The sequence below is a fragment of the Dermacentor variabilis genome, chromosome 7 (genome assembly GCF_050947875.1).
Source record: "Dermacentor variabilis isolate Ectoservices chromosome 7, ASM5094787v1, whole genome shotgun sequence".
Lineage (NCBI taxonomy): Eukaryota > Metazoa > Arthropoda > Arachnida > Ixodida > Ixodidae > Dermacentor > Dermacentor variabilis.
The window spans coordinates 155,837,796-155,865,471 of record NC_134574.1 but is presented as its reverse complement, the minus strand read 5'-3'; the positions used below and the strand labels follow the sequence as shown (position 1 = coordinate 155,865,471).

Below are 27,676 nucleotides of genomic sequence, written 5' to 3'. Positions count from 1 at the left end.
GGGGCCTTTTTATCGTTCACCCAATATGCCATGCACCAGACATGTTTTTTTCAAACTCCGCTTCAATCACCATCCGTCCAGCGCGATCGAGAATCTAACCCACGGCCCCGTACTCAGCAGAATATCGAAGACTACCGCGGTTGTTTCAAGCGTGGCTGGCATATTCTACACTATCACAGCCGCGCAGCAAGTGAATGCACTCCATTATATTACATTACACAGTCACACGATCGCCGTGTATAGCTCCAACTTATTATTCTCTTCCTACGGCCAAGCTAGCACCGTATTTCTGGATCAAGACACGGAATTTTATTTCGGCCTTCCAGGACACCCCGCTTCGTGAACTTTGTGAGGAAGACCTCCGGGCTGTGCCACGTCCAGGTCGAGCCCGCACTTTTAGCCGCGAGAGTTCATGACCCATCGACGATGTTATACAGTGCGTTGAAGAGCCGGTGGCGCTCGCCGCAGACGCCGAGGTAGTCGTCAAAGTTGAGATCGACCACTGCCAAGCCGTTCTGGAAGTGTCGATTCACCACTTCGCCCTGCAGTCGGGAGGCGAGAGAGCCACATGCGCTCTGGTCAACCCTGTCTCGATGCATCCCTGCTACGCTTAGTTCGTCGGCAGCAGATTTTAACCCTACTGAAGGAATATTCCCGTTCTGCCGTCTGTCAATCTAGCGCTATGCCTCCACTTTCTGTAATCTCGTAGCTTCAATCCCTTCTTCGCCACACACGGTAACAGTTACCTTTCCTGGACACAAGCTCTGTGTACTGCGATAGGCCATCGGTTATCTGTTCCAAGCATCACTCGACCCCACCCAATTAAACGTTCTCCTGTAATCCCTGCATGCATTCCTATCTACCTTCGATAGCCTGTCCAATTGCTCAGAACTCATTATCAGAATGACAGTGACAAGAATTTTACTAGAGTGTACTGAGGATTGGGGGGAACCGAAGGCTCCCCAATCAAGTCGGTGGCTCCGCCCACGACGGGATAGAGAGGTGGTGACTCTCCGCGACGTCGCGGGCACTCTTGACGGCCTGTAGTTGGTTCGTGAAATCCGAGCTCTTCAGCAACGCGAAGAATCACAAATTTATTTTTGCGATAGCAATTTTACGGACACTCCAGGCGCATTTCTACCTTTGGCGTCGGCGACGCCATGACGCTCCGTATAAAGTCCAAGGGCGATAAAATCGTCGCCGCGCGCCGTATGCTGTATTGCGAGTGAACGCGTGCAAGGGTGAGCCGGCGATCGCGGCACAATGTCGCTCATGCAAGCGAGGAAAGCGGGGAGGAAGCGCGCCGCCTTCCGTCGCGCGCAAGGCTTCGGGGGGAGCGTAGGGAAGTGGGGCGCGTTCGACACAGGCCGACCCAGGTGGCCGCGCGCGTCTGGTCGGGCCGCTGTATCTTGAAAGTCATCTGGGACGGGTACAGAGTGGTTTGCGCTGACGGGAGCTGCTGCACGAAAATCAATTCGCTCGCTGCTGCTGCCGCGTTTCCTCACTACAGCGTGCTGAAAGCGAGTTTCCGCGGTCATCGACTGAGATGTGATCGACTGAGATGAGATGGCGCATGACAACACGCTTGTTAATTTAGTTATGCTCGCGGAGAACTTTCTGAGGCTATGAAGGGAAAGCTACGGGGGCAAAGCGCGCACAATTGAGAGCGCTTCTGAAAAGAGTTCGGCGTTCTAATCCACACTATTTTATGTCGGCGAAGACAAAACATCAACACCTCATTCGCAACTGTTAAATAATAGAGAACACATCACTGAGTGTAAATGTTTATTCATTTTGCGGCGTCTCCCTTCCGCGTCTGGGGAAAAGCGACTGAGATGTGATCGACTGAGATGAGATGGCGCATGACAACACGCTTGTTAATTTAGTTATGCTCGCAGAGAACTTTCTGTGGCTATGAAGGGAAAGCTACGGGGGCAAAGCGCGCACAATTGAGAGCGCTTCTGAAAAGAGTTCGGCGTTCTAATCCACACTATTTTATGTCGGCGAAGACAAAACATCAACACCTCATTCGCAACTGTTAAATAATAGAGAACACATCACTGAGTGTAAATGTTTATTCATTTTGCGGCGTCTCCCTTCCGCGTCTGGGGAAAAGCGAAACCATCGCACGTACACGGAAGCTGCGTTTTTTCCGAATAGCCAATAACACTGTCAAATGCTGCCGGACTACTTGGCACAGTAACACATGTGCAGTAGGCACGCGCCCGTAGCTTTCCCTTCATAGCCACAGAAAGTTGCCCGCGAGAATTGTATGCCTTTGTTTACAAGTTTATATGACCGATGAAACTGCTATCCATACTCTGTATAGCTGTCCACTAATATGCTATCGCAATCGATGCTTCGCCTTTCGGGCGAAAGTGCGATTTTCTTTTTTTTAAATGTTCGGTCATAATTCCAGTATTTGGTGTACAAAAGGAGGTTTCATAGTCAAAGACTGTACTGAGGTCTCCTGTGAAAAAAAAAAACAACTACGATATTTAACAACTTATATCAATGTCATGTAATTGACATTTAACGGCTATAAAATAGCAAGCTTAAATTTCATACGAGAAAGGTGAAGTCTAAATTACTGAAAAATTCAAGGAAAACGATATCACAGGCATTTTGGCTCCCGCATGGAACAGTTGTTCACGATACAAGATGGCAGTATATCCATGTCACTTGAATAGGTAGCGCATTGGCAGTGTGCGTCAACAGGTGACAATTAGTTGCGGTCAATGCGCATCACTCTGCACTGTCATCTGAGTGCGCAGATATTGAGTCTATAGGCGACAGATTCAGTTCGGTGCCAACCACACATGCCTGCTCCCTGTAGTCGACTTCGCCGTAACGGTAATATCCTGTTCTTATAAAAACGTCAATCATTCATACCATCTGGACGCCTTTTTTACAGACCGTTTTATCTCGTCAAGGCTTGTCACATTCGCCATATAAATCCCACATATTTCCTACGGAACAAAAGTCATTAACAAGTGAACTAAGGTGGTTGCTTGGGCTAGCTGGTAATTCATGATAAAAAAATGACATGCAGCGAAGGACAAGGACTGCGAGAGACGACATACACTGCGCAGTGTATGTCGTCTCTCGCAGTCCTTGTCCTTCGCGCTGTACGGCATTTTTTATCGTGAACAAGCCCATTTTCCATATGTCCTACTCTGATCCGCAGGCCCGCGGGTGGGCCGTGTTAGGGAAGCCTACAAGCGCTAGCGAAAAAGAAAAAAAAAGCAATGCCGCATGCCTAAGGGCTCTTATAGAAAATCTAAAGCCTTCACATAGAAATTAGTTCAGCGAGTTTAAATCAAATTTCTAGAGGCCAGCGCCCGCAGCGACACCACGAGAGGCTTTCCGCTCAAGCCGCGTGTATGACAAATCCTTCCTTTCACGCAAACAACTGCATCTCGCGGTTGTTCGGCAAAGCCACCACTTTGGCTACCACGATGAAAACCTACACATGCAGTGCTCCAGTAGAACTTTTTGTTGGGCTAATTGGTGCATGTTACTGAAATACTAAAGCGCCAAACAGACGACGCAAGAAGGGACACGGACGAGCGCTCGTCCGTGTCCCTTCTTGTGTCGTCTGCTGGCGCTTTAGTACTTAAGTAACATGCAGTGCTACTCACAATGGCGCTCAGTGCCTTGGAGGAGAAGGTGACGTAGCAGTCGTGTAGGTCGTGGTACACGTGACACGCGGTCCTCGGCAGCGGTTCCTCCGCCGTCATGTCCGCAACCCTGAGGCACACCTGAACCATTCGCACGGAACAAGAATGCAGAAAACACGGGGTGGGTTCCCTTAAGGCCAGCATAGGAGACAGTCCACGTTGATGGCTAAGAAGACAACTTCAAGTGCAAGTAATAGAATGCATCTCAAAGAAATCTTTACGACTAGCGCCTCCTCGTGTCGACAAGGAAAAGCTAAGAAAAGAGAAATTAGGTGGAACACATACTGGATTTATGTTCATGTAAGCAAAGTTTTTTTTATTTGAGAACAACGGTGCATTGAAACACAACACATAAAATGTACAATGAGCAGTCCTCTTTGTTTACAGAATGCGACTTATCCTTGGTTCCGGGATGTTTTGTTTACTTTTCCTCTTCCGCAGCTGTCTCAATCTTCCAAGGGGAGCGCCATTCAAAACTGAGAGAAAGGGACTTCTACACTTCTTTCACGTACGTCTGATGACGTCAATTGCTTCTTTTTGATTGTTCAGCAGTTCAGATTACCTTTTTTTAATTTATTTGTGAAGCGCATTCGATCTTGCTACTGCCGAAAAAAATATGTGCTGACTATTTGCGCACACTTGAATTGCTTGCTACTATGCACATGTGCCGTAAGTCATATGTGAGTGAACTAAGAATCCACGTAGCACACAATCTTTTGCCAAGCGCCACAGTAAACCGGGACTGATTAGATGTTAAGGAGAGTAAAGGGTGCGGAAAGGATGCAGGATGTACGTTCCGAATTAGGCGCTATGTAAGCCGATACAAAAACATATGACGTCAAGATGCACCTGCGCAGTCGATAGAGGTTAGACGAAGAAACGGACAACAATGTGCGGGAGTGACATTAAGTTAACAGACACACATTGTAGCTGTATTTGAACGTTCGAAATATGCAACGTAGCTTACATTAGGAGAACAAGAAAGCTTGACAACGTTTTCTAGTGCAGTCACCTTCCCGTCGAATTTTCAAGCGTGCTGCGCAGTCGCCAACTTGATCGAACAGCAAAGTGACCTCAGTCGTTCTTTTTTTACTTCGATACCGTGTTCATGAAGCTGCCTATTTTGCCGGCTTTGTCAGGATTGGAACGAAATGTAAAATGGCTGCTACCCATTTAGCTGTCTATTTATCCCTCTATGGAGAGCATCCGAACGCAGCCATGTTGAGAGCCATATATAAAGTTTTAGACTAAGTGGCACAATTCAACGAGTCACCGCTGCGTATTGACTCGGTTTGGAACTACGCGAAGCGCCGTTCAATATCGTAAGCACAAAAGCCTGCCCGAGCCGTACATTCGGCCACAAGAAGATACTTTGCGCACGAGGAGAGATAAATTCCTCTTGTAGTATCCTATTTAATCTACCTATTCCTGCACTGAGCTGTCTTCACTATCCCCACAGCTGATTTTGGATGCTTCATTTTATTGTGCTTATTTTCTTATGCAGAAAGATGAGCAGGAGCTAAAGGCAGTGGCTCCTGCTTACGTTGACATCCGACACGCAGGCGCCGTTACATTTGATCATACCTAGGTCTCTTTACATATATTCGACAAACATTTTACAACATACGTTTTACATCAACGTTGTACACGGATATATCTTACATTGACTTATATATACATCTCGCATACTTCAAAGGCAGAACAAGATCAATGCACCTATTTAAGAAACCCGCCCCCAACGAGCGCTTTTATTGTCTCGTGAATACAGTGCAAAAAAGAATGACTGCGCTAGTGGTACTGAACAGCAGGGCACCTCTTGGTGCCGGCGGCATCTGTAAGGGCCCGACTTATCTGCACGCGCCTTCCGCGCACCGTCCACAAGCGCGCGGACGTGCACGAAGTTGCACAAAGTCTCACACAGACGCATAACTACGGTTCACACTGCTCGTGCAGACCCATTGTAAACCGAAACTTGCGCACATTCGCGGGACGCGTGCAGTTTACCCGCACGTCCGCACGAGTGCGGAAGGTCGTGCGGATGGAGCGTAAGTCGTCCCTACGGGAACTATTTCGCGGAGCGCGGAAGGATAAAGAGCAGGCCCAGGGACAAATAGCGGGCGCAGCATGACTTTTCTATAGGAGCAGTTTCACTTGGATTCTCAACCTGTCACTCAGTATGGCTGTCCCTTTGCTTCGCCTCCGCTCTCCCTGTGATTTCTTCATTGCAGACGCAAAGAAATCGAGATAATTAATTTGACTGAAGGCAGAGAGGTCGGCCCGAGCTAATGCCTTCTAGCCTGCTACTCTGCACAGGGGGAGGGGAGACGGGGTCATAAAGGTGTCATGAGGGATGATGATGACACAGAAGGTTAGTGGCAGTGAACCATGGGCACAGAAATGCGGAGTGACCACCTGGGCGAAAGGAACCCTCTGAGGATTCATCGCCGACTCCTTGCGGAAGCAGTTCCGGCCTGCCAGGGCGGATGGCATCGGGTAGCGAAGCGGCGCCAGGCTCAGCGACAGAAGACTCTTGGTGGCAACGGACAGAGGCTTGCGCTTTAGCCACTCGAACCACGGCTCCTGCGCCAAGCAGCGAGGAAAACCGACGTTATCGGTGACGTAACTCGAGGCCTGCTTGAATGAATTCTGGAGTGACGTACCGGCAGTTGGACTCAGTGATGACTTTACGCTCTCAGACACACTACAATGCCAACTTAGCTCAAGTACACCCGGGATCAGACGAAGCACGCGCTTTTTCTTCGTAACTTCCCTTGGGATTGTCTTTGTTCGCTCTCCTTCATTGCCGCAAGAACCTGTGTACAGTGTGCTTATGCGCCTTGCCGAATACACGTGACTACACGAATAGGAGTGAAACGTACGTGTTGAGGATTTCGGCGAGCCTTACTACGTTATACGGCTGTATGCTATACGCTTCGTGTGGTTCTGATCTGTATGTGTTCCTCCAGTTGGTTCCATTTACACTTGTCTAAGACCGAAACCTAACTTACTCGTTTAGAACCTCGCTGAGACAAGCCGCACCCTCAAGAGAGAAAATGTCGTGACTTTACTGTGCGCAGTCTGGCACGTGCGGGTGCACGAGTACACTATAAAACTCATTCACCGTATCTGTTCATGCACCATTGGGTTTGCGTCGAGAGCAGCTGTAAATGCGTTTGGCGGCGCTGCAATCGTGCAGTGAAGCCGGCATGAATGTACAGAAGAGGCAAAGCTTGTGGCAAAGAGGACAGAAGAGGCAAAGCTTGTGTGATCTGGCCATAGGTGAATCGCTAATAAAATGGATAACTGGATCTCTGGTCACTGACAAGCTAAAATGGAGTGGCAAGCACACCGCTGCCCAAGTCAAATATACCTTGCGTATATGCTCCATCCAATTACACTCGCTCGATTCCATGGCGTAACTACGGGAGCGAACTTTTTTCAATAGGAGCGTCTCTCGGGAACGTGTGTCTTGAAGCGTATGGGGCGCAATGAACCGGTGCATTTCGGCCTTGTGAGCGGAACTTGCACTGAATTGTAAGGTTATCAGCGAGTACAGACATTAGAACAGAAGGTCTATACAGCATCACCGTCATCGTCATCATCATCATCATCATCATCATCATCCTATATTATGTCCACTGCAGGACGAAGGCCTCTCCCTGAGATCTCCAATTACCCCTGTCCTGCGCCAATCTACATATTTCTGCACTGAGCTGTCTTCACCATCCCCGCAGCTAATTTTGGATGCTTCATTTTATTCTATACAGCAAACAGTCTGCAAAGCCATTGCCTGCAAACAGCCTCCTACGCTTCCACGTGCACACCGGCTGCGAGCGTGGAGCACTGTGGTTAGTTTCAGCGGTTTCGAGGCAAACAGCGAGGAATCGACCATCTGTCAAATGCCTCGAATATGTTTGGCCGCTTTCCCTCGAAAATTTGTTTGCCACACTCACGACAACCTTATGGGAACTTCGATTTTCATTTCCTGTAGCTAAACCCATAGCAGTATCGAGAGGGCAGTTAGCGCACGAAATACTCACAAAGAAGCTTCCATCGAAGGAGCAGGTCACGTGGCTCATGTTTGGAACGTGCGCCCACACGACGACGTTCTTAAGCAATCTGGTTAGGAGAAAATGCAAGCGCTGAGTAAATTGCTAAAGTGAAACTTAACTACTCTTGATACGCATGTCCTTGCAGCTAACAAGCCACAGAGTCCAAGTACACACCAAGAAGTCGGCTTTTGATTCTTTCATTTCGATCGAAAGTAGTATGTGATCAAAAAACCTGTAAACTGTGAACACGAATGCTCATCAGGCGAGCATGATTTGAAGCTTGCCTTCAAAGTTAAGTCTATCCTGACTCTATTTCTATCGCCTTTCTATAATTTCTATGTCTCCTTTATAACCATGAATAGTTGCCCAACTCAGATGCATTTCCACGTTAAGAGCGTGAGCAGCGACCTACATCCCTGACACTGTAGACGTGCCTATTTAGACAAAACATGGGTGACTGATTGAAGACGGATAATTTTGGCCTGCCTTAATGAACATGACATGTGGCTTCTCTCTTTCAGGTTCTTATACGCACTGGATCTTCGACTTGAGAACTGTCCACTTGAGAAGATATATTTGAAGATTCAAGCATATCCGCCCAAGTGACAAAAAACCTGTTTACCTGTAGTAAGCCTCGTACTTCACGAATGCCCTGTCGTCGATGGCGTCTTCAGGGATCACAACGCTAACCTCAATGTCAAATGCACCAAGACATTCTTGAAGGTTCTGAAGGGAAAAAAAATGAAGAGAATTGAACAAGATCACGGGAATGTCGAATGTGTAAAGTACAAACTTATTTCCGTTGAAAACCTTAAGTATGAATGTGCTTCGTATAAAGAATACAAAGGAGGCGTTGCAGAGTGGTTGCTTTTCAAATGAAAATTATAAATATAGATAATGTAAGTGTCGCTGAATGGTGACGCTGAATCTGTCTCATTAGAAAACGCCACGGATTCAGATGCGATCAGACTATGTTGTGACTATGTTGGGCATGTGTTGTGACTGACGTTACTGCTGACTGTCAAATGCTATGACTGTTTGCAGGGGTGACGGCGCTTTATTTGTCAGAACCTGGCAAATTGCTTCGCGCTGTACCTATAAACTGAGCAACGCGTACTAATTGAAGTGTTAATTACAAGTGCTTTCAAAAGAATCCAGTCATGCATCCATAGTGACAAAAATGCCGGAAGCCGAGTGTTGCAGTACGAAGTTCCGATATATCACCAGCTTCTCAGCTGGCGGACGTATGTTCACTTCCTGCTTGAGGTGAGATTGGCTATTTCCAGCGTGCGGCTGGTGTTTTCTGCGTGTAGCTGTATTTCCACGAGAAAAAAATAATACGGACCAAATCAGTCCTTCGAGGTCTGCACTGCTAACGCTTGCATTGTCAGCGCTTATCTGGTGGACCGTTCATTCAAAAGTCCATCGACATAGACGGCAAGCGCTGTGCGCGAAATTTCTCACCACGATGAACTGGTGGTAGGCCCCATCGGTGCTAGCCGGCGGGTGGAAAAGAACGCCTTCGCCTCCCATGCGCTCGGCGAACTTGTGCAGGCTGCGGCAGAGGCGCACCACGGTCATGTTGGTCACGTTGGGCGAGCTGAGGACGCGGAAACCCTCCTCCATGGCCCGTGGGCCTCCGACGCCCACGAACAGCCGCACCCACGGGTACGCCTTGCGGCGCTCGGCGATGTCGCGGTACCTCTCTGCACGCGGCAGGAGTGAGTGAGTGAGTGAGTGAGTGAGTGAGTGAGTGAGTGAGTGAGTGAGTGAGTGAGTGAGTGAGTGAGTGAGTGAGTGAGTGAGTGAGTGAGTGAGTGAGTCAGTCAGTCAGTCAGTCGGTCAGTGAGCGGGCGAGAGTGATTGAGTGAGTGAGTGAGTGAGTGAGTGAGTCAGTCAGTCAGTCAGTCAGTCAGTCAGTCGGTCAGTGAGTGAGTGAGTGAGTGAGTGAGTGAGTGAGTGAGTGAGTGAGTGAGTGTGAGTGAGTGAGTGAGTGAGTGAGTGAGTGAGTGAGTGAGTGAGTGAGTGAGTGAGTGAGTGAGTGAGAGTTAAACTGAAGCTGAAAGAGAGAGCCAGTGATTGAGAGAGCTCATAGAGCGAATGAGCAACCAAAAGAACGGGTAAGTGACCGCGAGTGATTCAGGAAGTGATGAGATGGGTGGGTGGGTGAGAGCGAGCTGTTGTGAGAGAGTGTGTGAATGTCGGTGTTCCTGAGAAAACGTAAGCGAGCAATGAATACAGAGAACAACTATATCAGTAAGTGAGAAAGCCCATTTACTTCAGGCAAAAAAAGGTTCGCTGGAATATGATCGATGTATAAACTATATAAAAATTTTGCGGCGAATTCTGAAAGAGCAGATGGCGACCCAGAATGTGGCTGCCTGACCACTTCGTGGCTGTAGTTTAAGCCCGTTGCACGTCGAGGCTAATCGGTTAATCTAACGAGTACGCGTGCTTGCTAAGCACCAAACAACCTTATTTTTTTCCTGCTTTTCTTTTTTTAACATTGCACTGCTTTTCGGCTATCTATGAGGCTCTCCAAGGGAGAGGCCAAAAGTAACGCGAAATTCGCAAAACAAGCACCAACCTTCGTCAGCCGCCAAGACAGCGACGCTGTCTCCTCCTGGCGAGAGATCGAGACAGCAAAAGATGATAGCGGAGCACAGTTCCAGCGGCAGGCTGTTCACCGTGTAGGTGAAATCCTTGGAGTCAAAGAAGCACCACATGGGCTTCCTGGGGACGTCTGCAGCAGAGAGGCGCGCGTACGTACGTCTATTACGACTAATCGGCAAGTCAACCCACGTCGAACGTTGATGCACTGTAATTAATTTTGTCCCAGTTTTGTTTTTATATTGCATTTACATTTACGCACTGTTCTTTGCCTCACCATGCAACCTTTACCCTATGTAATAACCTCCCTAGAGGGCCTTTAGGGTTATTGTGAAATAAATAAATAAATAAATAAATAAATAAAGAAATAAATAAACAAATAAATAAATTAATAAGAAAGCAAACAAACCGGCCCCTTCTCAGTGTCAAGCGCTCATAGTGACCCTAACGGACAGTGTTGCGTTTCGCCTGCGACACGTGGTTTTGCCGGCGCGACTGCGGCGGGGCGGCAGACATTTTGGCCCGATCGTCGTCGCCGCAACACTCATCGGCAGGTGTTTCCAGGCGCGACTGCGGCGATGCGACCGCAAAGGATCACCCTCTCATTCCAGTCATTGTGCCCGAAACAGGCGATGCCAAAGCAGGGATCATCCTCTCATTCCAGTCATTGTGCCCGAAACAGGCGATGCCAAAGCAGGGATCATCCTCTCATTCCAGTCATTGTGCCCGAAACAGGCGATGCCAAAGCAGGGATCATCCTCTCATTACAGTCATTGTGCCCGACCGGCAGCGCTACAACAGGGTGCTACGAGATCGTGCTCGACATGGTGCTACGGCAGCGCTACAACAGGGTGCTACGAGATCGTGCTCGACAGGGTGCTACGAGATCGTGCTCGTCATGGTGCTACGGCATCGCTACGACAGTGTGCGTCACCATTAGCCCATTGTACATTCACGTGCTCGTCTTTTGAGGGGTTCCTTCTTGCCCTCAACTGCGAGAGTATAAAAACAGCTGCCCCCGGACGCCAAAAAGAGGGCTCCGATTTCTTCTGTTGAGTGAAGTGCTCTCCCGTCTCTCTACTTCGGTCAACCTGACCGCCAACTCTTTGCGATGTTAAAATAAACAAGTTGTTTTGTTGTTACCAGTCGACTCATGCTTTGCCGGGACCTTCGGATGCTTCCAGTTGTACCCCAGGCCGCCAGGCCAACGCTACCCTTGGGGCTTGCGACCCAGGTACAACCACGGGCGTCAGCGCCGAGTTCCCAACAACAGATCGTACCAGCGGTGCGATCAAAACATCTGGTTGGCAGCGGTGAGATCGCCTCCGACTTCAAACAACTGTCTGCCAGCGGTGAGATCGCGACAACGGAGGCCAGCAGCGAAGATATGCAGTTGACTGTATGCTGAGCAGCTCAACGACGATCCGGAAGCAGTGCAACGAGCCCTGTGTGACGACTGGTTGCCTGCAGCGGAACGACTGCGCGGAATTCCTGCCTGCGAGGTTTGGTGAGTGCGGGACTTTCTTCTTCTGAGCTTTGCCAGGCTTTTGTTAGTGTCAGAAACAGAGCTGGTAATTGTGGTTGTCGTTGCTGCCGGGTTAGTTTGCGGCAAGACAATAGTAAGCAGTAGAGAAAGCAGCATTCAGAGCAGCCATGGATTTGAAGTCGTTGCGCAAACCGAAATTGTTGGAGCTTGCAAGAGAGTTGGGTCTGGATGTCTCGGACAAACTCAGAAAACCTGAACTGCTAAAGGCTATTCTTGAGTTAGAGGCTGAGGATGACGAGCTGTCGGAATGCCTTGAGACCATTGAAGAGAGGGAGACTGCAAAAAGAGAAGAGCGTGAACGTAAAGAACAGAAAGAAAAAGAAGAGCGTGAACGTAAAGAACAGAAAGAGCGAGAGCAACAAGAGCGTGACCGTCAACACGCTTTGGAAATGAAGCGTCTTGAGGTAGAGATGGAACGCGCTCGTAATGGAAGTCAGGCACACGGTGCAGGAGAACGCGTATTGTTCAAAATGACTGACCTAATGCGGCCGTTTAAGCTTGGAGAGGACATTGGTTTGTTCCTGGTTAACTTTGAGCGAACGTGCGAGAAGCAGGGGTTCTCTCGGGAAACGTGGCCACAGCGCTTGCTCACTTTGTTACCCGGCGAGGCGGCCGACGTAGTCGCTCGCTTGGATAGAGAGGAAGCAGAGGATTTCGACAAAGTAAAATCGAGTCTGCTAAAAAAGTACCGGCTGTCTGCGGAGGCGTTCCGTCGGAAGTTTCGGGAAAATGAGAAAGGCAGAAGTGAGTCATATACAGAGTTTGCGTATAGGCTTATGTCGAACATGCAGGAGTGGCTCAAAGAAGAGAAAGCGTTTGGTGACCACGATAAAGTTCTGCAGTGCTTCGGGCTAGAACAGTTTTATAGTCGGTTACCGGAGAACGTGCGATACTGGGTCTTGGATAGGCCAGACGTTTGTACGGTGGCTAAAGCCGCTGAGCTAGCCGAGGAGTTTGTGACGCGTCGGGCTCGCGGAGCTAAGGACGGTCAAAAGGGTGAATTTGGCTCGAAGTTTGAGAGGTCGAAGTTCACACCCATGAGAGCAAAGGGGAACACGCGTAGTGCGGATGCGAGTGGAAGCAGTGCGACCGAACCTAAGGAGACGGCGGCAGCCGAAGCCGAACGCAGAAAGCGGTTCGAGATGAGGCAAGCGCGCGTTTGTTATACGTGCCAGAAGCCGGGTCACTTTTCGGCGCAGTGTCCGGAAACAACACCAAAAGTTGTGTTTTTTTCAATAGGCAGCACTGACGAGAACATGAAGCTTCTCGAGCCTTACATGCGAGACCTCCTCGTGAACGGGAAAGAGTGCCGAGTGCTTCGCGATTCCGCAGCAACGATGGATGTAGTTCACCCGTCTTACGTAGAACCCCATATGTTCACGGGCGAGTGCGCATGGATCAAGCAAGCCGTGGAAGCTCATAGCGTGTGTCTGCCGGTAGCAAAAGTGCTTATTGAAGGACCTTTCGGAGCGCTTGAGACGGAGGCCGCAGTGTCATCTATGCTGCCACCCCAGTACCCGTACCTATTTTCAAACAGGTCCGATCACCTCCTGCGCAAGAAGGGGCTTTTGTTTGGTGAAGCTAGTGTTCAGGCCTTAACCAGATCGAAGGTTCGGGAGCTCGCTGCAAAGGCGGTAGTTGCGGGGCCGACGTTATCAAACAACGAAAAAGGGTCAGAGGCGCAGCAAGCTGATATTCCGAGCACGCCCGAACTGAATAAACTTGAGTCTGTAACGTTAAAGGCGCCAGATACTGGAGAGGAAACGCCCGACACGGGAAAGTTAGAAGAGCTATCTACTGATTTGCTCATCGCGCCTACGTCAGACGGACTTGATAGGTTGCTAAAAGTCAGCCGGTCGGCTTTGATAGCCGAGCAAAAAAAGGATGGCAGCCTGGAAAACGTGCGCTGCAATGTCAAAGAAGGTATCGCCAGGAAAACTGCGCGTTTTGTGGAAAGAGGTGGAGTCCTGTACCGGAAGTATCTAGACCGCAGAGGAGTGGAGTTCGATCAGCTGGTCGTGCCTCAATGCTATCGTCAGGATCTGTTGCGCTTGTCACACGGGGGTTCGTGGTCCGGACACCTAGGAGTTAAGAAAACTAAGGACCGTCTCTTGCAAGAGTACTATTGGCCAGGGTGTTTTCGGGACGCAGACCATTTCGTGAGGACATGTGACACTTGTCAGCGGGTGGGCAAACCAGGGGACAAATCGAGGGCGCCGTTGAAATTGGTACCTATCATTACGGAGCCTTTTAGACGGCTCGTTATTGATACAGTGGGACCTCTGCCGGTAACAGCCACAGGGTACAGACACATTTTGACTGTGATCTGCCCAGCGACAAAGTTCCCTGAAGCAGTGCCGCTTAAAGAACTCAGCTCAGTGGAGATAGTCAATGCACTACTGTCCATATTTGCGCGAGTTGGTTTTCCTGCAGAAATTCAATCAGATCAGGGCACAGTGTTTACTAGCGCTTTGACGACAACTTTTCTCGAAAGGTGTGGGGTAAAGCTGTTACACAGCTCAGTGTACCACCCACAGTCGAATTCCGTTGAGAAGCTCCACTCCGTCATGAAGCGCGTGTTGAGAGCGTTGTGTTTTGAACATCGAACTGACTGGGAGCTGTGTCTGCCTGGGGTGATGTTTGCTTTAAGGACCGCGCCGCATGCGGCTACGGGGTTTTCGCCAGCTGAACTGGTGTACGGTCGCTCGCTTCGATCTCCGCTTCGCATGCTTCGAGAATCATGGGAAGGTAGGGGCGACGACCCAGTCGTGGTGGAGTACGTGCTTAAGCTCCTCGAACGCTTAAGAAGGGCACAGGAGTTGTCAGGTGAAGCAATGACAAAGGCCCAGCAGAGGGCCAAGGTTTATTATGATCGGACAGCCAGGGCCCGTCGTTTTGAGGTTGGCGATGAGGTCATGATATTGCGCACATCGCTAAACAACAAACTAGACGTGCAGTGGGAGGGCCCAGCACGAATTGTTCAGAAACTGTCGGACGTTAACTACGTGGTAAGTCTGCCAGGAAAGCGGAAAGCACAGCAAGTTTACCACTGTAATCTGCTCAAACCTTATAGACAAAGGGAAGCAGTGGTGTGCATGATGGTAAACGTTCCTGAAGAGCTTCCGGTCGAGCTTCCGGGACTAGGCTCAGTGACGAACAGGGAAGACACCGGTCAAGTCATTAGTGACCTTATCAGTAAAGCACCGCTGTCGCCCGAGCAGAAAACCGAACTACACCAGCTATTACAAGAGTTTCAAGGTCTGTTCTCTGAGAGGCCTGGTAGGACTTCTGTCCTTACTCATGACATAGAACTTACCTCCCCAGAGCCAGTACGATCCAAGGCGTATCGGGTGTCACCCCGCCAGAGCGATATTATGGAGGCTGAGGTAAAGAAAATGCTACAGCTCGGTGTTATTGAGGCAGGTGAGAGTGATTATACCTCCCCTTTGATTTTAGTTGAGGTACCGGGCAAGGAACCTCGTCCTTGCGTCGACTACCGCAGGCTTAATTCCATCACTAAGGATCAAATTTATCCGATCCCTAACATCGAGGAGCGCCTTGAGAAAGTTAGTAGCGCTCAGTTTATTTCCACCCTAGATCTTGTCAGGGGTTATTGGCAGGTTCCACTTACAGAAGAGGCTAGTAGGTATGCGGCGTTCATTTCACCAATGGGAACATTCCGTCCTAAAGTGTTGAGTTTTGGTTTGAAGAACGCGCCATACTGTTTTTCAAGTCTCATGGATAAAGTGTTGCGGGGACAGCAAGAATTCGCTTTACCGTATCTAGACGACGTAGCGATATTCTCCGCATCCTGGTCTGAGCATATGGCACACTTGCGGGCAGTGCTAACCCGCCTGCGCGAAGCGGGCTTGACAGTCAAGGCTCCTAAGTGCCAGTTAGCACAGGCCGAGGTTGTCTACCTCGGTCACGTGATTGGTCAGGGTCGTCGCCGCCCCTCTGAAATAAAAGTGGCCGCTGTGCGAGACTTTCCGCAACCGCGCACAAAGACCGATATTCGGTCGTTCTTGGGTGTCGCCGGCTACTATCAGAGGTACATCCCTAGGTACTCTGATATCGCGGCTCCCCTGACGGATGCTCTAAGAAAGACAGAGCCTCAAACAGTCGTCTGGGACGAGACCAAGGAAAGAGCTTTTAGCGCCCTAAAGAGTGCCCTAACAAGCCAGCCTGTGCTACGATCGCCAGACTATACAAAAGGGTTCATTGTTCAGTGCGATGCTAGTGAGCGAGGCATGGGCGTTGTACTGTGCCAACGGGAAAATGGAGAAGTAGAACACCCCGTCCTGTATGCTAGTCGTAAGCTGACCAGTCGTGAGCAGGCGTATAGCGCCACCGAGAAAGAGTGTGCGTGTCTCGTGTGGGCCGTTCAGAAATTGTCATGCTATCTAGCCGGCTCGAGGTTTATCATTGAGACGGATCACTGCCCTCTCCAATGGCTGCAGACCATCTCTCCCAAAAATGGCCGCCTCCTGCGCTGGAGCCTCGCTTTACAACAATATTCCTTTGAGGTGCGTTACAAAAAGGGGAGTCTCAACGGTAACGCCGATGGCTTAAGTCGAAGCCCCTAACGTAGGAATCAGCCTCAAAATTGTTTGTTACTGATGTTTTTCTTCCTGAGGCAGGATTTTTTTTAACATATTGCTTTTGTTTAGTGTTTCAAAGTGATGATATGCTTTCTAGTGCAATTTTTCAATTTGTGGACGCGTTCTGAGTGATGCTAGACTACTGTAAGGAACTAGGCAGTGGTATAAAAAGGGGAAAGAGCCTGGCAGGGCTTAGTGAGGGTTGTGCCGTGCTTGCTGACTGAGCGGTTGAGTTTCAGCGTAGTTCTAACGCTTGCCGGGAACGAGAACAAAAATGTGAACTCTCCCGAAGTCACTTTGCAGTGTCCCGTGCGAACCTGAACGAGAGAACGAGGCCTTCTCTGTGCGCTGCGCTCAAGAAACGTCGAGGGACGCCCGACTTCGGTTATGAGCATCATCGAGCGACATCCCTCCGGACAGCGGATGCAGTCCCCTGTCCATCGGGATCTCCTTCCCCCGGCGGGGCGGTCTGTTGCGTTTCGCCTGCGACACGTGGTTTTGCCGGCGCGACTGCGGCGGGGCGGCAGACATTTTGGCCCGATCGTCGTCGCCGCAACACTCATCGGCAGGTGTTTCCAGGCGCGACTGCGGCGATGCGACCGCAAAGGATCACCCTCTCATTCCAGTCATTGTGCCCGAAACAGGCGATGCCAAAGCAGGGATCATCCTCTCATTCCAGTCATTGTGCCCGAAACAGGCGATGCCAAAGCAGGGATCATCCTCTCATTCCAGTCATTGTGCCCGAAACAGGCGATGCCAAAGCAGGGATCATCCTCTCATTACAGTCATTGTGCCCGACCGGCAGCGCTACAACAGGGTGCTACGAGATCGTGCTCGACATGGTGCTACGGCAGCGCTACAACAGGGTGCTACGAGATCGTGCTCGACAGGGTGCTACGAGATCGTGCTCGTCATGGTGCTACGGCATCGCTACGACAGTGTGCGTCACCATTAGCCCATTGTACATTCACGTGCTCGTCTTTTGAGGGGTTCCTTCTTGCCCTCAACTGCGAGAGTATAAAAACAGCTGCCCCCGGACGCCAAAAAGAGGGCTCCGATTTCTTCTGTTGAGTGAAGTGCTCTCCCGTCTCTCTACTTCGGTCAACCTGACCGCCAACTCTTTGCGATGTTAAAATAAACAAGTTGTTTTGTTGTTACCAGTCGACTCATGCTTTGCCGGGACCTTCGGATGCTTCCAGTTGTACCCCAGGCCGCCAGGCCAACGCTACCCTTGGGGCTTGCGACCCAGGTACAACCACGGGCGTCAGCGCCGAGTTCCCAACAACAGATCGTACCAGCGGTGCGATCCCAAACAACAGGCATGTCAATGCGCAATACGGTTGAAAACTTGGACAGGCCGACAGTACGAACTTTGGTTGCTACATAACGTTACTGTGGTTGTATATTCCCTGCTCTCTTTCTTAAACATGCTGGAAATATCAAGTGAACGCGGCTCCAGTGTTTGCTAGCTTACAGAATGCCGGAAAGAAACACCTTTCTCCAGCAGCAGCTGCCAAAAAGATAGAGACACACTAAAGTTCTAGACTAAAAAAATTATGGGGTTTTACGTGCCAAAACCACTATCTAATTATGAGGCACGCCGTAGTGGAGGACTCCGGAAATTGCGACCACCTGGGGTTGTTTAACGTGCACCTAAATCTAAGTACACGGGTGTTTTCGCATTTCGCCCCCATCGAAATGCGGCTGTCGTGGCCGGGATTCCATCACGCGACCTCGTGCTCAGCAGCCCAACACCATAGCCACTGAGCAAACCCGACGGGTAGTGATAGACTAAATCAGTACAGAATGACAAAATGTTCTTTTAGAATTATATTTTTGTTAATTTTAAGGTAAGGCGCTGTTTATAATATAAAGACATACAGGAGAAACTTTTTTTTTTCTAATTTCACGTCGAATAAGCAGCGCCGGTACATCCACATGACGCCACGTATTTCAAGGTACCTTCTAATACTTAGGCACTTGCGAATTTCTCGGAACTTGCGAAGTTCAGTCACTGGCACCTCCAGAATACAATGTAGTCCATCTTTGCCGACAAAAAGTGCCTAGGCCCATGGAGACGCTGTCAAAATGCATGTCACCACGGGTAACTGGTGCGGGAACTCGTCACCCGTCTTTCGATTTCGTGTGATATCTGGTTTATCAAGATTCTTCTCACGCTAAGAGTGGGTTTCCTTTCTTGTGTGTGTGTGTGTGTTTTAGAAGTGTAACTTACTTACACAGCTCAATTTGTTCGTCTGTTTAGGGTCTTTCAGGCGACAGGACTGCAACTCTGAGTACGCAGCATATTGCCCCACGTATTGTGCTGCTGATAGATTCAAGAAAAGAGCATTCTACGCAGCAAGGCGACCCCTCAGCCCTGAAATCTCCCCGTGTGCGCTTCTTCTACACAGAGCCAAACAGTTAAAAAAATTTGAAAGGCCGCCGAGGCATCCTATTCGTCGGCGCTAGATTTCTGGCTGGAACATCTTTCCATCCAGCGCCTTTTCCCTTACGTGGTCCGACTCTGTAACGACGAAATTCACGGTCAGTTCAAGAACATGCTTAACCCTAGCTCGCCTGGCCAAGCATGAGCTGATCAGGAAGAGCAGTTATTTCACGGAACTATTTCTCTGTGGTGATACCCGACATTATTCCCGAGCAGCAACAAATCGAAATGTTCACTCCTTAATTTCGCAAATGAATCCACACGCGTGTGTGAGCTGGTCTTTTAATTTAGTGGCATTCACAACGTGAAAAAGAGTTAAGCCTAAATTCTAGTCTACTTAAAACTTAATATAAAAGCTTTTGAATTAACTTTGAAACAAAAGTCATCAGGATTGCATTCTCGACTACCTAAAAGTTTAGCATGGAAGGTTTCGGAAAAAATTCGCTCGCTAGTCAAAGGAAGGCGTCACATAGAATGCAGCGAGTACGGCTTCTCGAATGAATGGCATCTAAGTAGTCTGCAGCATCTTGCATTTTATACAGTGTCAACTGTTTGAAAGTGAACAAAATCGTCGGCGCGCATATCGACACCAAGAATTCTCGTTACAATGAGGGCTTTGCCGGCATGAACTCCAGGAATGCCGACTTCACCATCTTTGTCAGAACGGTGTCTTTTTTTCTTCTTTTTTTTCTTTTTGTGAAATACAAGGCGCTTCATTAAGCAGCAGGCAAAATTCTTGTAGCGGTGCAAGCGACGACGATAAGCATTTTTTTTTAATGGAAATATGAAACTTCGAATCGGCGTTCGCCATCTTCGTAGTCACATGTGCCCAACCCACACTAATGTGCGAGCGACGATTCGTGTGACCCGCACTCGTGATTTTCAGGACATGCATGCTTAGTTTTATGCTAGACGTATTCTTTCAGCCATCTGAAAGCATAATTAGTAGTTACTTTTTTGTCAGAAAACAAAATAGCGCTGTTATTCTTCAGTGCCGTCTCGAAGCCAGAGGTTATGTGCTTCAGTCAGAGTGTGCCATTTGGTCGTACGATAGCAGGCCCCTCTAGCGGCTGGTTTCCGAAATATCTGCACCAGTTAATTCACTGTACCCCCACGAATGTGCGGACTGGGCCGGAACCTGTTGAGTTTTACCCAAGGGCCGCACAGCAGTAAATTATATCGTGCACCAACACGTACACTTCGCTGACCACCGCTAGCGCAAAAATATGGTCCTTTGTCTTTAGCAGCCCATTGATGGACCTCCTCCGGTGTATCTTTTTAACTACATTGCTTTTCGCCCCACGCTATTTATTGTGACGTAGAAATGTCCGCGCAGGACACGAAGTTGTGTACACAGCCACTTTGCGCGCATGAATTCCGAAAAACATGGCGTATGACACTGACTGCGAGGGAATACGCAGGCGCGGGGAAGCAGAAACAGGTCGCTAAATAGCAAAGAAAGAAAGCATATCCGAACTTTATTCAGACACAAGTTAGCACATGTAAACAAAAGAAAAGTAGGTATATCTATAAAGCCGAGGGCATTGCTGTCTACTAGCCATCATCAGGAAATAGACACCCCAATTCGCGTGCTGAATCTTTATCCTCGGCAAAAGACAAATTCACATCGAAGCAAGCTTCAGAGGGAAATATAAAAAAGAAGCCGATATGAGTATAATGCTAAGACCTGCCCCTCTCTTTGAGTTTAATTTCACTGCTTAGCTGAATTGCTCGGAAAGTAACAATAACAGCACGTGGAATCACTATAATAGCAGGAGTGAAAAGTAGTGCAGTGCGTGGTCGCACATATGTAGATGAAGATTTGATAATTTTTCGGTATATATAATAAATGCACAATTTGAGCGAAACTCGGACATATGGACAAGTTCAAGCGGATATATTGGTGTGCTTCTTTGGAACAGTGCTAAAGTAAACAATCTGGCACAAAAAAGAGCACATTGAAAACCTTCTTCGGAATGTACACAACGCTACTGACGCGAAAACTAGGCGTTGGGTTGATCTATTCAAACGAGAGGTCACTATGGCTAGACCCACTGTATAAAGCACGACCGCCAAACCATCCTACACCTATAGTGGAAATGACAGTGCACTCCTCTTCAGCTGATGCTGTTTTTTTTTCTATTGACCTCAGGAGGCTGGTTAGATCCATGCTATCTAAATTATTGTCGACCAGGGCGAAATGCTTGGACAAGACGCTGGCGTCAGGAGCACGCTGGCCTCTCATTGTCTTCGCGGCACGGTTGAACCATGTTAGTCTGCCTACTGTATGCGTTGGTTTCTCGGGAAAAAAAAGTTCAGCTACAGATGTTAAGGTGTCCTCACGTGCATCCCAGGACACCTTGGGGACTTCCGACGTGGTGATGCCGTTGTCCGGTGGCATGGTCGTGACGAGCACACGTGGAGCGTCGAACATGCCTGGACGAGCCACATACCTGTCGTATAAAAAAAAAGCCAAATCGTTAAACTTCGGAAGTAAACGAACTGTAATGTGTACGCTACGAGTGCTATTTTCGAACGTCTGGAGTTCAACTTTTTCGCTGAGATATCGCGATTGAACGAGCTGTACACAAACAATGCCGATTGCGTATCGTCAAGCGTTTTCTCAAACAAGTGGCCAATCTAAATGAAGCTGCTTGATTGACTTCTGACTGTACTATATTTGCGACACGTGACCAAGCCTCCGCGCGCCTCGTCGCAATTATAGCGGGTACATAGGCAATGTTCGGTTCTGTAACCAAGATTATTTGCAGATATCCTAAGAAAAACAGGCCACTCCATTGTCCATGACTGCGTTGTCGAAGTAAGGTCGAATAAAATGACTGGATGTAAAATTGACTTCTGTGGCAGCGCAGCGAAAACTATGGCGCCAAAGTACACTTTTATTTACTGCGCATCTGCATGTAGTCCGCGAATGCAAGCAACTGGAAGCTACTCAGCGTAATACAAACCGCATCGAATATTTACATTTTTTTATTCAATATTTCTTTCGCAACAAACAAATAGCTTGATTAGGAAAATGATTTCCCTTTCTTACTGCTCCCAATTGTCTGGCTTTCGGGCATCCATCATGTCTGCTTTACCTGGTCCTGCAAGCCGCCAGCAAAACGTCGACCCTACTCGGCATAGCAAGACAAAAGCAGACGATCCGGCATAGCAAGACAAGAGCAGACGATCCGCACGTGCGAGCGAGTGTGCGTAGCTTTGGCCGTCACGTGACGACGGAAAATAACGGTTGGCTTAGTAGTAGATTATTTGCGAGAACACAGGCTTTGACACTGAACCAACAAGGTGGCCGTCGCACGTTCGCAAGGTGCACACCTGTAACGCGGGAAAGGCCTGCCTGGGCTGACTGCAGGTGGCACAGCGCTCGTGAATGCCGCCAACGGTGTCGAGTTCTGCGTTCCAGATGGCGTGCGCGACTCTGCCAGAAAGAAACCAAAATGTTCACTCTGAATCGAACTGAAAGCTCAAGCTTAGATTAAGCTAAAGTTTACCTCGTAAGCATGATTGCTTTGAAACTAAAGGAATATGGTCCCTTGTCAGCTATTAGTGTTCGGAAACAACAATGTGGAAACAAATTGCAAGCGGGAAACGTTGCCTTCGGCGTTGACATAGCTTACCAAACTGCGAGAAATTTGGAGCGCGACATCAGGTCGCGCATGCTGATGGATGCAAACATCCCTCGATTTTGTACCACGCTCTTCCTCTGGAGTACTTTTCCATATTCAGCTGATGAGCAGGACAACGGTGCTCATCTTAGGCGCGCAGCTAGGTGTATTCACATTGTTACGTGAAAGCACAGTAGCGAAACTATTTACAGGGTGTATTTAGAAGGATGGCAAGCACTGGGAAACATGGAACCCAGCCAACATCCAGTAATCGAGCACGTAGTCGCCATCAGATCAGTAGTATGTGGCCGCTTATGGGTATGTTCCACTAAATCAACAAGTCAACATCGTCGTCTTCAAGTAGTACGTAGCAATATTTTAAAGGGAAACCGGTGAGCGTAGTTGACTCGTCTGCGAGATAAACGTTTTAAGTAACAGGTTTGCATCGTATAGACAACGTAACGAACCGCATCAAAGTTGCACTTGACACTCATGATCGCTGCGAGAAAAAAAATCAAGTGCTCATAATCTTTAACTGGAATATCCGTGCCACTGAGCTTGAAGAGGCAGTTGCCGAAACTGGATTTCTGCCAAATGGCTACAACTTCACCCCTACTCGACTTCGATTCCGCAAATGGCATGTACACCGTAAATAACTGCACAGTTCAGCAGTGAAGCTAGATTCTTAAATTACACTACACCGATATCTGGCGTGGAAGTAACTTCCGCCTCTTCAAGAATCCACGTAATGAGACAAAATTGCGCTAATTTGATAGGTCTGTTTCAAAATGAGGAATCACCCTCGCTCCTGCAAAATGAGCCAATAAACGCACTCATCACAGCAAAAATTTTGTCATGGTTTGTCTCCTGTTTTGTCTCACCTTTATCCTTAAGGCCGTAAAAAAAATATTGCAGACAACATCTAGCTCAGCATATATCTCTGATTAGAGCAACAGTAGTAGAAAAAATGTGTATTAATTCTACCAAATTGAATGGGCGCATATCTAACACAAGAGTATGACCGCGGTAGCTATTAAGTAACCATTTCATTCACTTTCCGTTTCATCGCGTTTACATGCAACAAAAAAGCCGCCAACAAACAAAACTTGAATTCACCCCGTCATTAAATAAATTTCGGCCCTTAGGGGCCATGCTAAAGTGTACATTAAAGTGTTACAAAAACGCCTCCGTTACGCAAAATTTACTCGCAAGCTTTAGCGACAATATCAGCGACTTTAGAGAGATTTAGCGGAGATTTAGCGACTTTATTGGGGGGGTCACTTTAAAGACACGCTTCCGGAAATTGTGGCAAAACAGTTAGTCATGGGCCGAACCAGCACCCTTAAGCGGGCGACTTTTTTTTTTTTTTTTTTTTTTTTTACTGCGTTGCTAGCGGGAGCGCAGCAACCGGGGACTGGTGCCAATTACTAGACCCGTTCCATCTACACACTGACCTGGTATAGCCATCAAATAGGCTACTCCGATGATGCCGAGGAAGCCGAGCGGGATGAGGCACAGTGAGAGCCGGTACTTGCCGTAGAGCCGGGGTTGCAGGGCGCCACCTTCCCCATGCCTGTGCCTCAGGTGGGGTGGCACTACACTGGGATGGCATACGGGGTATGCGCACGTGATGAGTTCCCCAATGCAAATTGAATCAAAGTCTAAAGCCAACGACTACGCAACGAACCCAAGAAATGCTAAACGACCCGATGCTATGCATATAAGATTTGATTGCTTGTTTGAACACACTTTACGATGAACTCGCTGCAGTGACTCGGTGGCTGTGGCATTAAGTTGTTGAGCACCAGGTCGCGGGTGCGATTACTGCCAACGGTGGCCGCATTCCCACTCGACGTGGGCGGTAACCTAAACGCTCCTGTCTGCCAACCTTCCCGTCTACCAAGACACGCAGAAGCGCTGACATCCAACTAAATTTTATTTTGAAATGGCACGATTATATACCGGGGAAAAAAATTGGGAAATAAGTTATATGTGAGGAAAAGGGGTACCAAGATAGCATTATATGTCTGAATTTTAAAGCGAAAGCTTTACTGGCCGCGAGCTTGCGATTTCGCCGTCGCCGTGCTCCGAGGAGGCACATGACGTCACACCGCGTTCCTCGTCGTTGCGTTCGCCTCCGCTCGCTTCGCCAGCTGCGTCGCCTTCCTGATAACATGCGGGAGGATTGAAAAGGAGAGCTCGCGTGCGCTGCAACCACAGTTGAGGCGGCAGTATGGACGGTGACAATTCTGATAAGCAGGAGGAGGCCTGTAATCGACATCGGAACGAGATGAAGAGGAAACGAACCGCCCAGGAAACAGACGAACAGCGCGCCGAACGACTGGCTAAACGCCGCAACATAGCTAGACAACCAGACTAACCTGGACTTGCAATCAAGATTAATCAAGGCTAATCATGCCATGCCTCAGCTTTCGTACGTATACCCTGGCATAGCCGAGCTAAGCCACTGCCAATTTTTTTTATTAAGTCTGACGACCGCTGCATGCCTTTAAGGAGACGGCTTTATTTATTTAGCGCCAGCGTTCCAACGAGAAGACTTAGTCGAGGCAACAGCTGTTTAACATAATCCCTGTTGCTCCGAGTATTACCGGTCTTGTCTGGTCTACGTTCTCCTGCAAAAAACGCTCCGCCTAAGTGCCCCGTGAAAAAAATTGTCGAGCAGTTTGAAATTCAGTCAGGTTATGCTTCAATGCATGAAACAGCTGTTTACAAAAAAAGTAACTGGAACGTCAATGGATATCGTTGGACACGTTGAAAATTAATATCCCGGAATTGGTGCTGTCCAGATAATTAGTTCCAAGTGCATACGCCTTGCGAACTCAGCGGCTATAATTCGTAGATTATAATGTAGCGCAAAGTAATTAATTTAAAAGTTACTTAGTGTAATTACGTTAACTATTCAATTGAACATTTTTCATTTCTCGCAATCATGGCCGCCTGGTCGAGTAATTTATATCAAGGGTTAGGATTAATTATGCTATCTGCCATATAGGCAATCTTTATAAAAAATTGGTGCTGCTAAAAAAAAGCACCCTGCATATATATATATACATATAGTTGTGGCTGAGGAAATCGCACTGGCCCCGGTAGCAAACATGAAGAAAAAGAGAGTACGACGCGCGTTGAACTAGCACGGTATATTTCACTGACGTTTCGGCTTGTGGACCAGCACTTTGACAAAACACTTTGACTTTATATAGCTGTTAAATCGCACCATTTATACTATTTTTTATGTACCATTGACAAAGTGCAGTTCGGAAAGAAATCCCGTGTTGGGAGCGCACCAACTTACACGAGGCGACCGACGCTCCGGAGGTCTGCGAACAAGTGACGCGTAAAGTGTACGGATTGCGAAACACAATCAAGAGGAAGTTCAAGAGAATTGATATCATCGTTAAGAGCGTTCGCTTGTAAGCCTTCGATTATCCGCGAGTCTTTGCACCAACAACGTATTCTTCGCAGACACCGCGAGAAAGGACATACCTCCGTCAAGCGCTGGAGCGCCGTCTGCTGCCCTTGCTTCTGCAAGTAAACGTAGTCGGCAGTGAGAGTTGTAGATGTTCGCACGACGGCGGCAGAGACGCGGTAGATTGTCCATGCTCCAAAATACTCGTAGCTTGTTCGTAGTCATTCGTTTCGAACGATATCACACAGGTCGCGCTTACAGAACACCGAGAAAAAGTTACGTCTGTTATTTGCAAGCATAAGCTACACTGTAATAAGCCCACTGAAAATGCGGAACTTGCGCAGACTTTCTTGTCGCCGTTATCAGGACAAAAAGAAAGGACCGCGTTGCCACACGAGCAGCATCACCGCTAAACATCGATCGTATTAAAATTACCCAGCATTGCAATGTTCATAGGAATAGACGATACCGGAGCTGAAGAAGATTGTCGCTTCAAAAGCCCCTGCTAACAACTCGACTTGCGTATCTTTCTTTAAGGCTAGAGAAAAATCTACTTTGTATTAAGCCTGCTAAAACTTCGAGACACTTGGTGCCACAGGCAAAATGCATGTGCGACAAAGTAATGACAACGGCGATCATCACTCCACATTCGTCTGTGCTTCTGTCTGTTACGTTGGATAAACTCGGTCTGCTGTACTAACTAATCACGACGTCACTACAAGCAAGCGGCAGAGGCGCTGAGTTTACAGAGTTAGAGACTGTAACGCTGCTGTGCTGTCAAGACTCTACAAAACCGGAAGCCCCGAATCTTAAAACTTCAAACCGGGCAGGACTGACAGCGCGTCGTTGACACATGGAGCCGCGGATATCACGCTGGCGCCGCGCAAACGACATTCCTTCGTGGCGATTGAGAGAAGGCAAAGGATTACCAGCGTCTCTCGTGGATGGTTCGACGGCAAAGTGTATCTTCTTTTTCCGTTTGCCGACGGCCTGATCAAGCTGCTGCTCTTCATCGGCCATTTTTTCTTCTTCTGCCTCGTCTTCCTATCACTTCTCTGTACGGGGCTCTACACTGCCTGTCAACTTTATCTGTTAAAGAATAAGTTCATTTGTTTTTGTTTTCAGTCTTTCTTTATTAACGGCACTCGCCCACTATATACGTTTCAGTGACCAATAAACCGCAGGTAAGAGCAGGAACGGGCTTGTCTGCGGCGGAGCATCGGCCAATGAAGCTTCTTCATCGAAAGTGGCGCCACCGCATTTTGGGCAGGATAGAGGGTGGAATTTAGGTCGCGGATACAAGCTTTGTGGACAGAAGGTAGGGCGCACTTTGCACCACCTTCACCGTGTACAGCACGAAAAGTGAAAGGGCAACTCCAGCTTTGTTTTTTTTTAATCATATTTGGATATTGTCGTTTTCAAATGATTGTCGGTCGTCGCCCCGTAGAAAAAAAGGAGCCGGCTTCGTCGTTCCCGGGCGAAGTGACGGTGTAGACTCTGACGTCACAAACACATGGGAGACGCCCACTCCATAAGAGCCCCAAAGCTCTTGTGACCTGCAGGACCTTGAATAAAGTTATTTCTTTCCTTCCTTCGTTCCTTCCTTCCTTCCTTCCTTCCAGTAAAAAGTATTCATTCGTGGACACAAGACGGGAACACGCAATCAATCCTTGAAATGCATTTTC

At 48.5% G+C, this 27,676-nt stretch overlaps 1 protein-coding gene across 1 annotated transcript; it reads right to left on the bottom strand.

Moving 5' to 3' along the window:
* On the bottom strand, positions 1-27,011 carry LOC142588906 (uncharacterized). Its single transcript, XM_075700716.1, has 11 exons — positions 26,921-27,011; positions 24,019-24,159; positions 22,275-22,377; positions 21,279-21,388; positions 10,320-10,475; positions 9,197-9,438; positions 8,355-8,458; positions 7,721-7,799; positions 6,093-6,260; positions 3,642-3,761; positions 1-542 (listed from the first exon to the last, which is right to left on the bottom strand). The coding sequence occupies exons 1-11, from the start codon at positions 27,009-27,011 to the stop codon at positions 411-413; spliced, it is 1,446 nt and encodes a 481-aa protein (XP_075556831.1). The 3' UTR covers positions 1-410.
* Between the last annotated feature and the right edge of the window lie 665 nt (positions 27,012-27,676).

What these genes read in the sequence shown, in the direction of transcription:
- LOC142588906 (XM_075700716.1), bottom strand. Translation starts at nt 27,011, where the DNA reads ATGGCCGATGAAGAGCAGCAGCTTGATCAGGCCGTCGGCAAACGGAAA. An exon ending in AGGCCTTTCCCGCGTTACAG is followed by an intron (nt 21,389 to 22,274) that starts GTGTGCACCTTG and finishes TTTATACGACAG; the next exon opens with GTATGTGGCTCGTCCAGGCA. An exon ending in CCAAGGCACTGAGCGCCATT is followed by an intron (nt 543 to 3,641) that starts GTGAGTAGCACT and finishes TCCCGACTGCAG; the next exon opens with GGCGAAGTGGTGAATCGACA.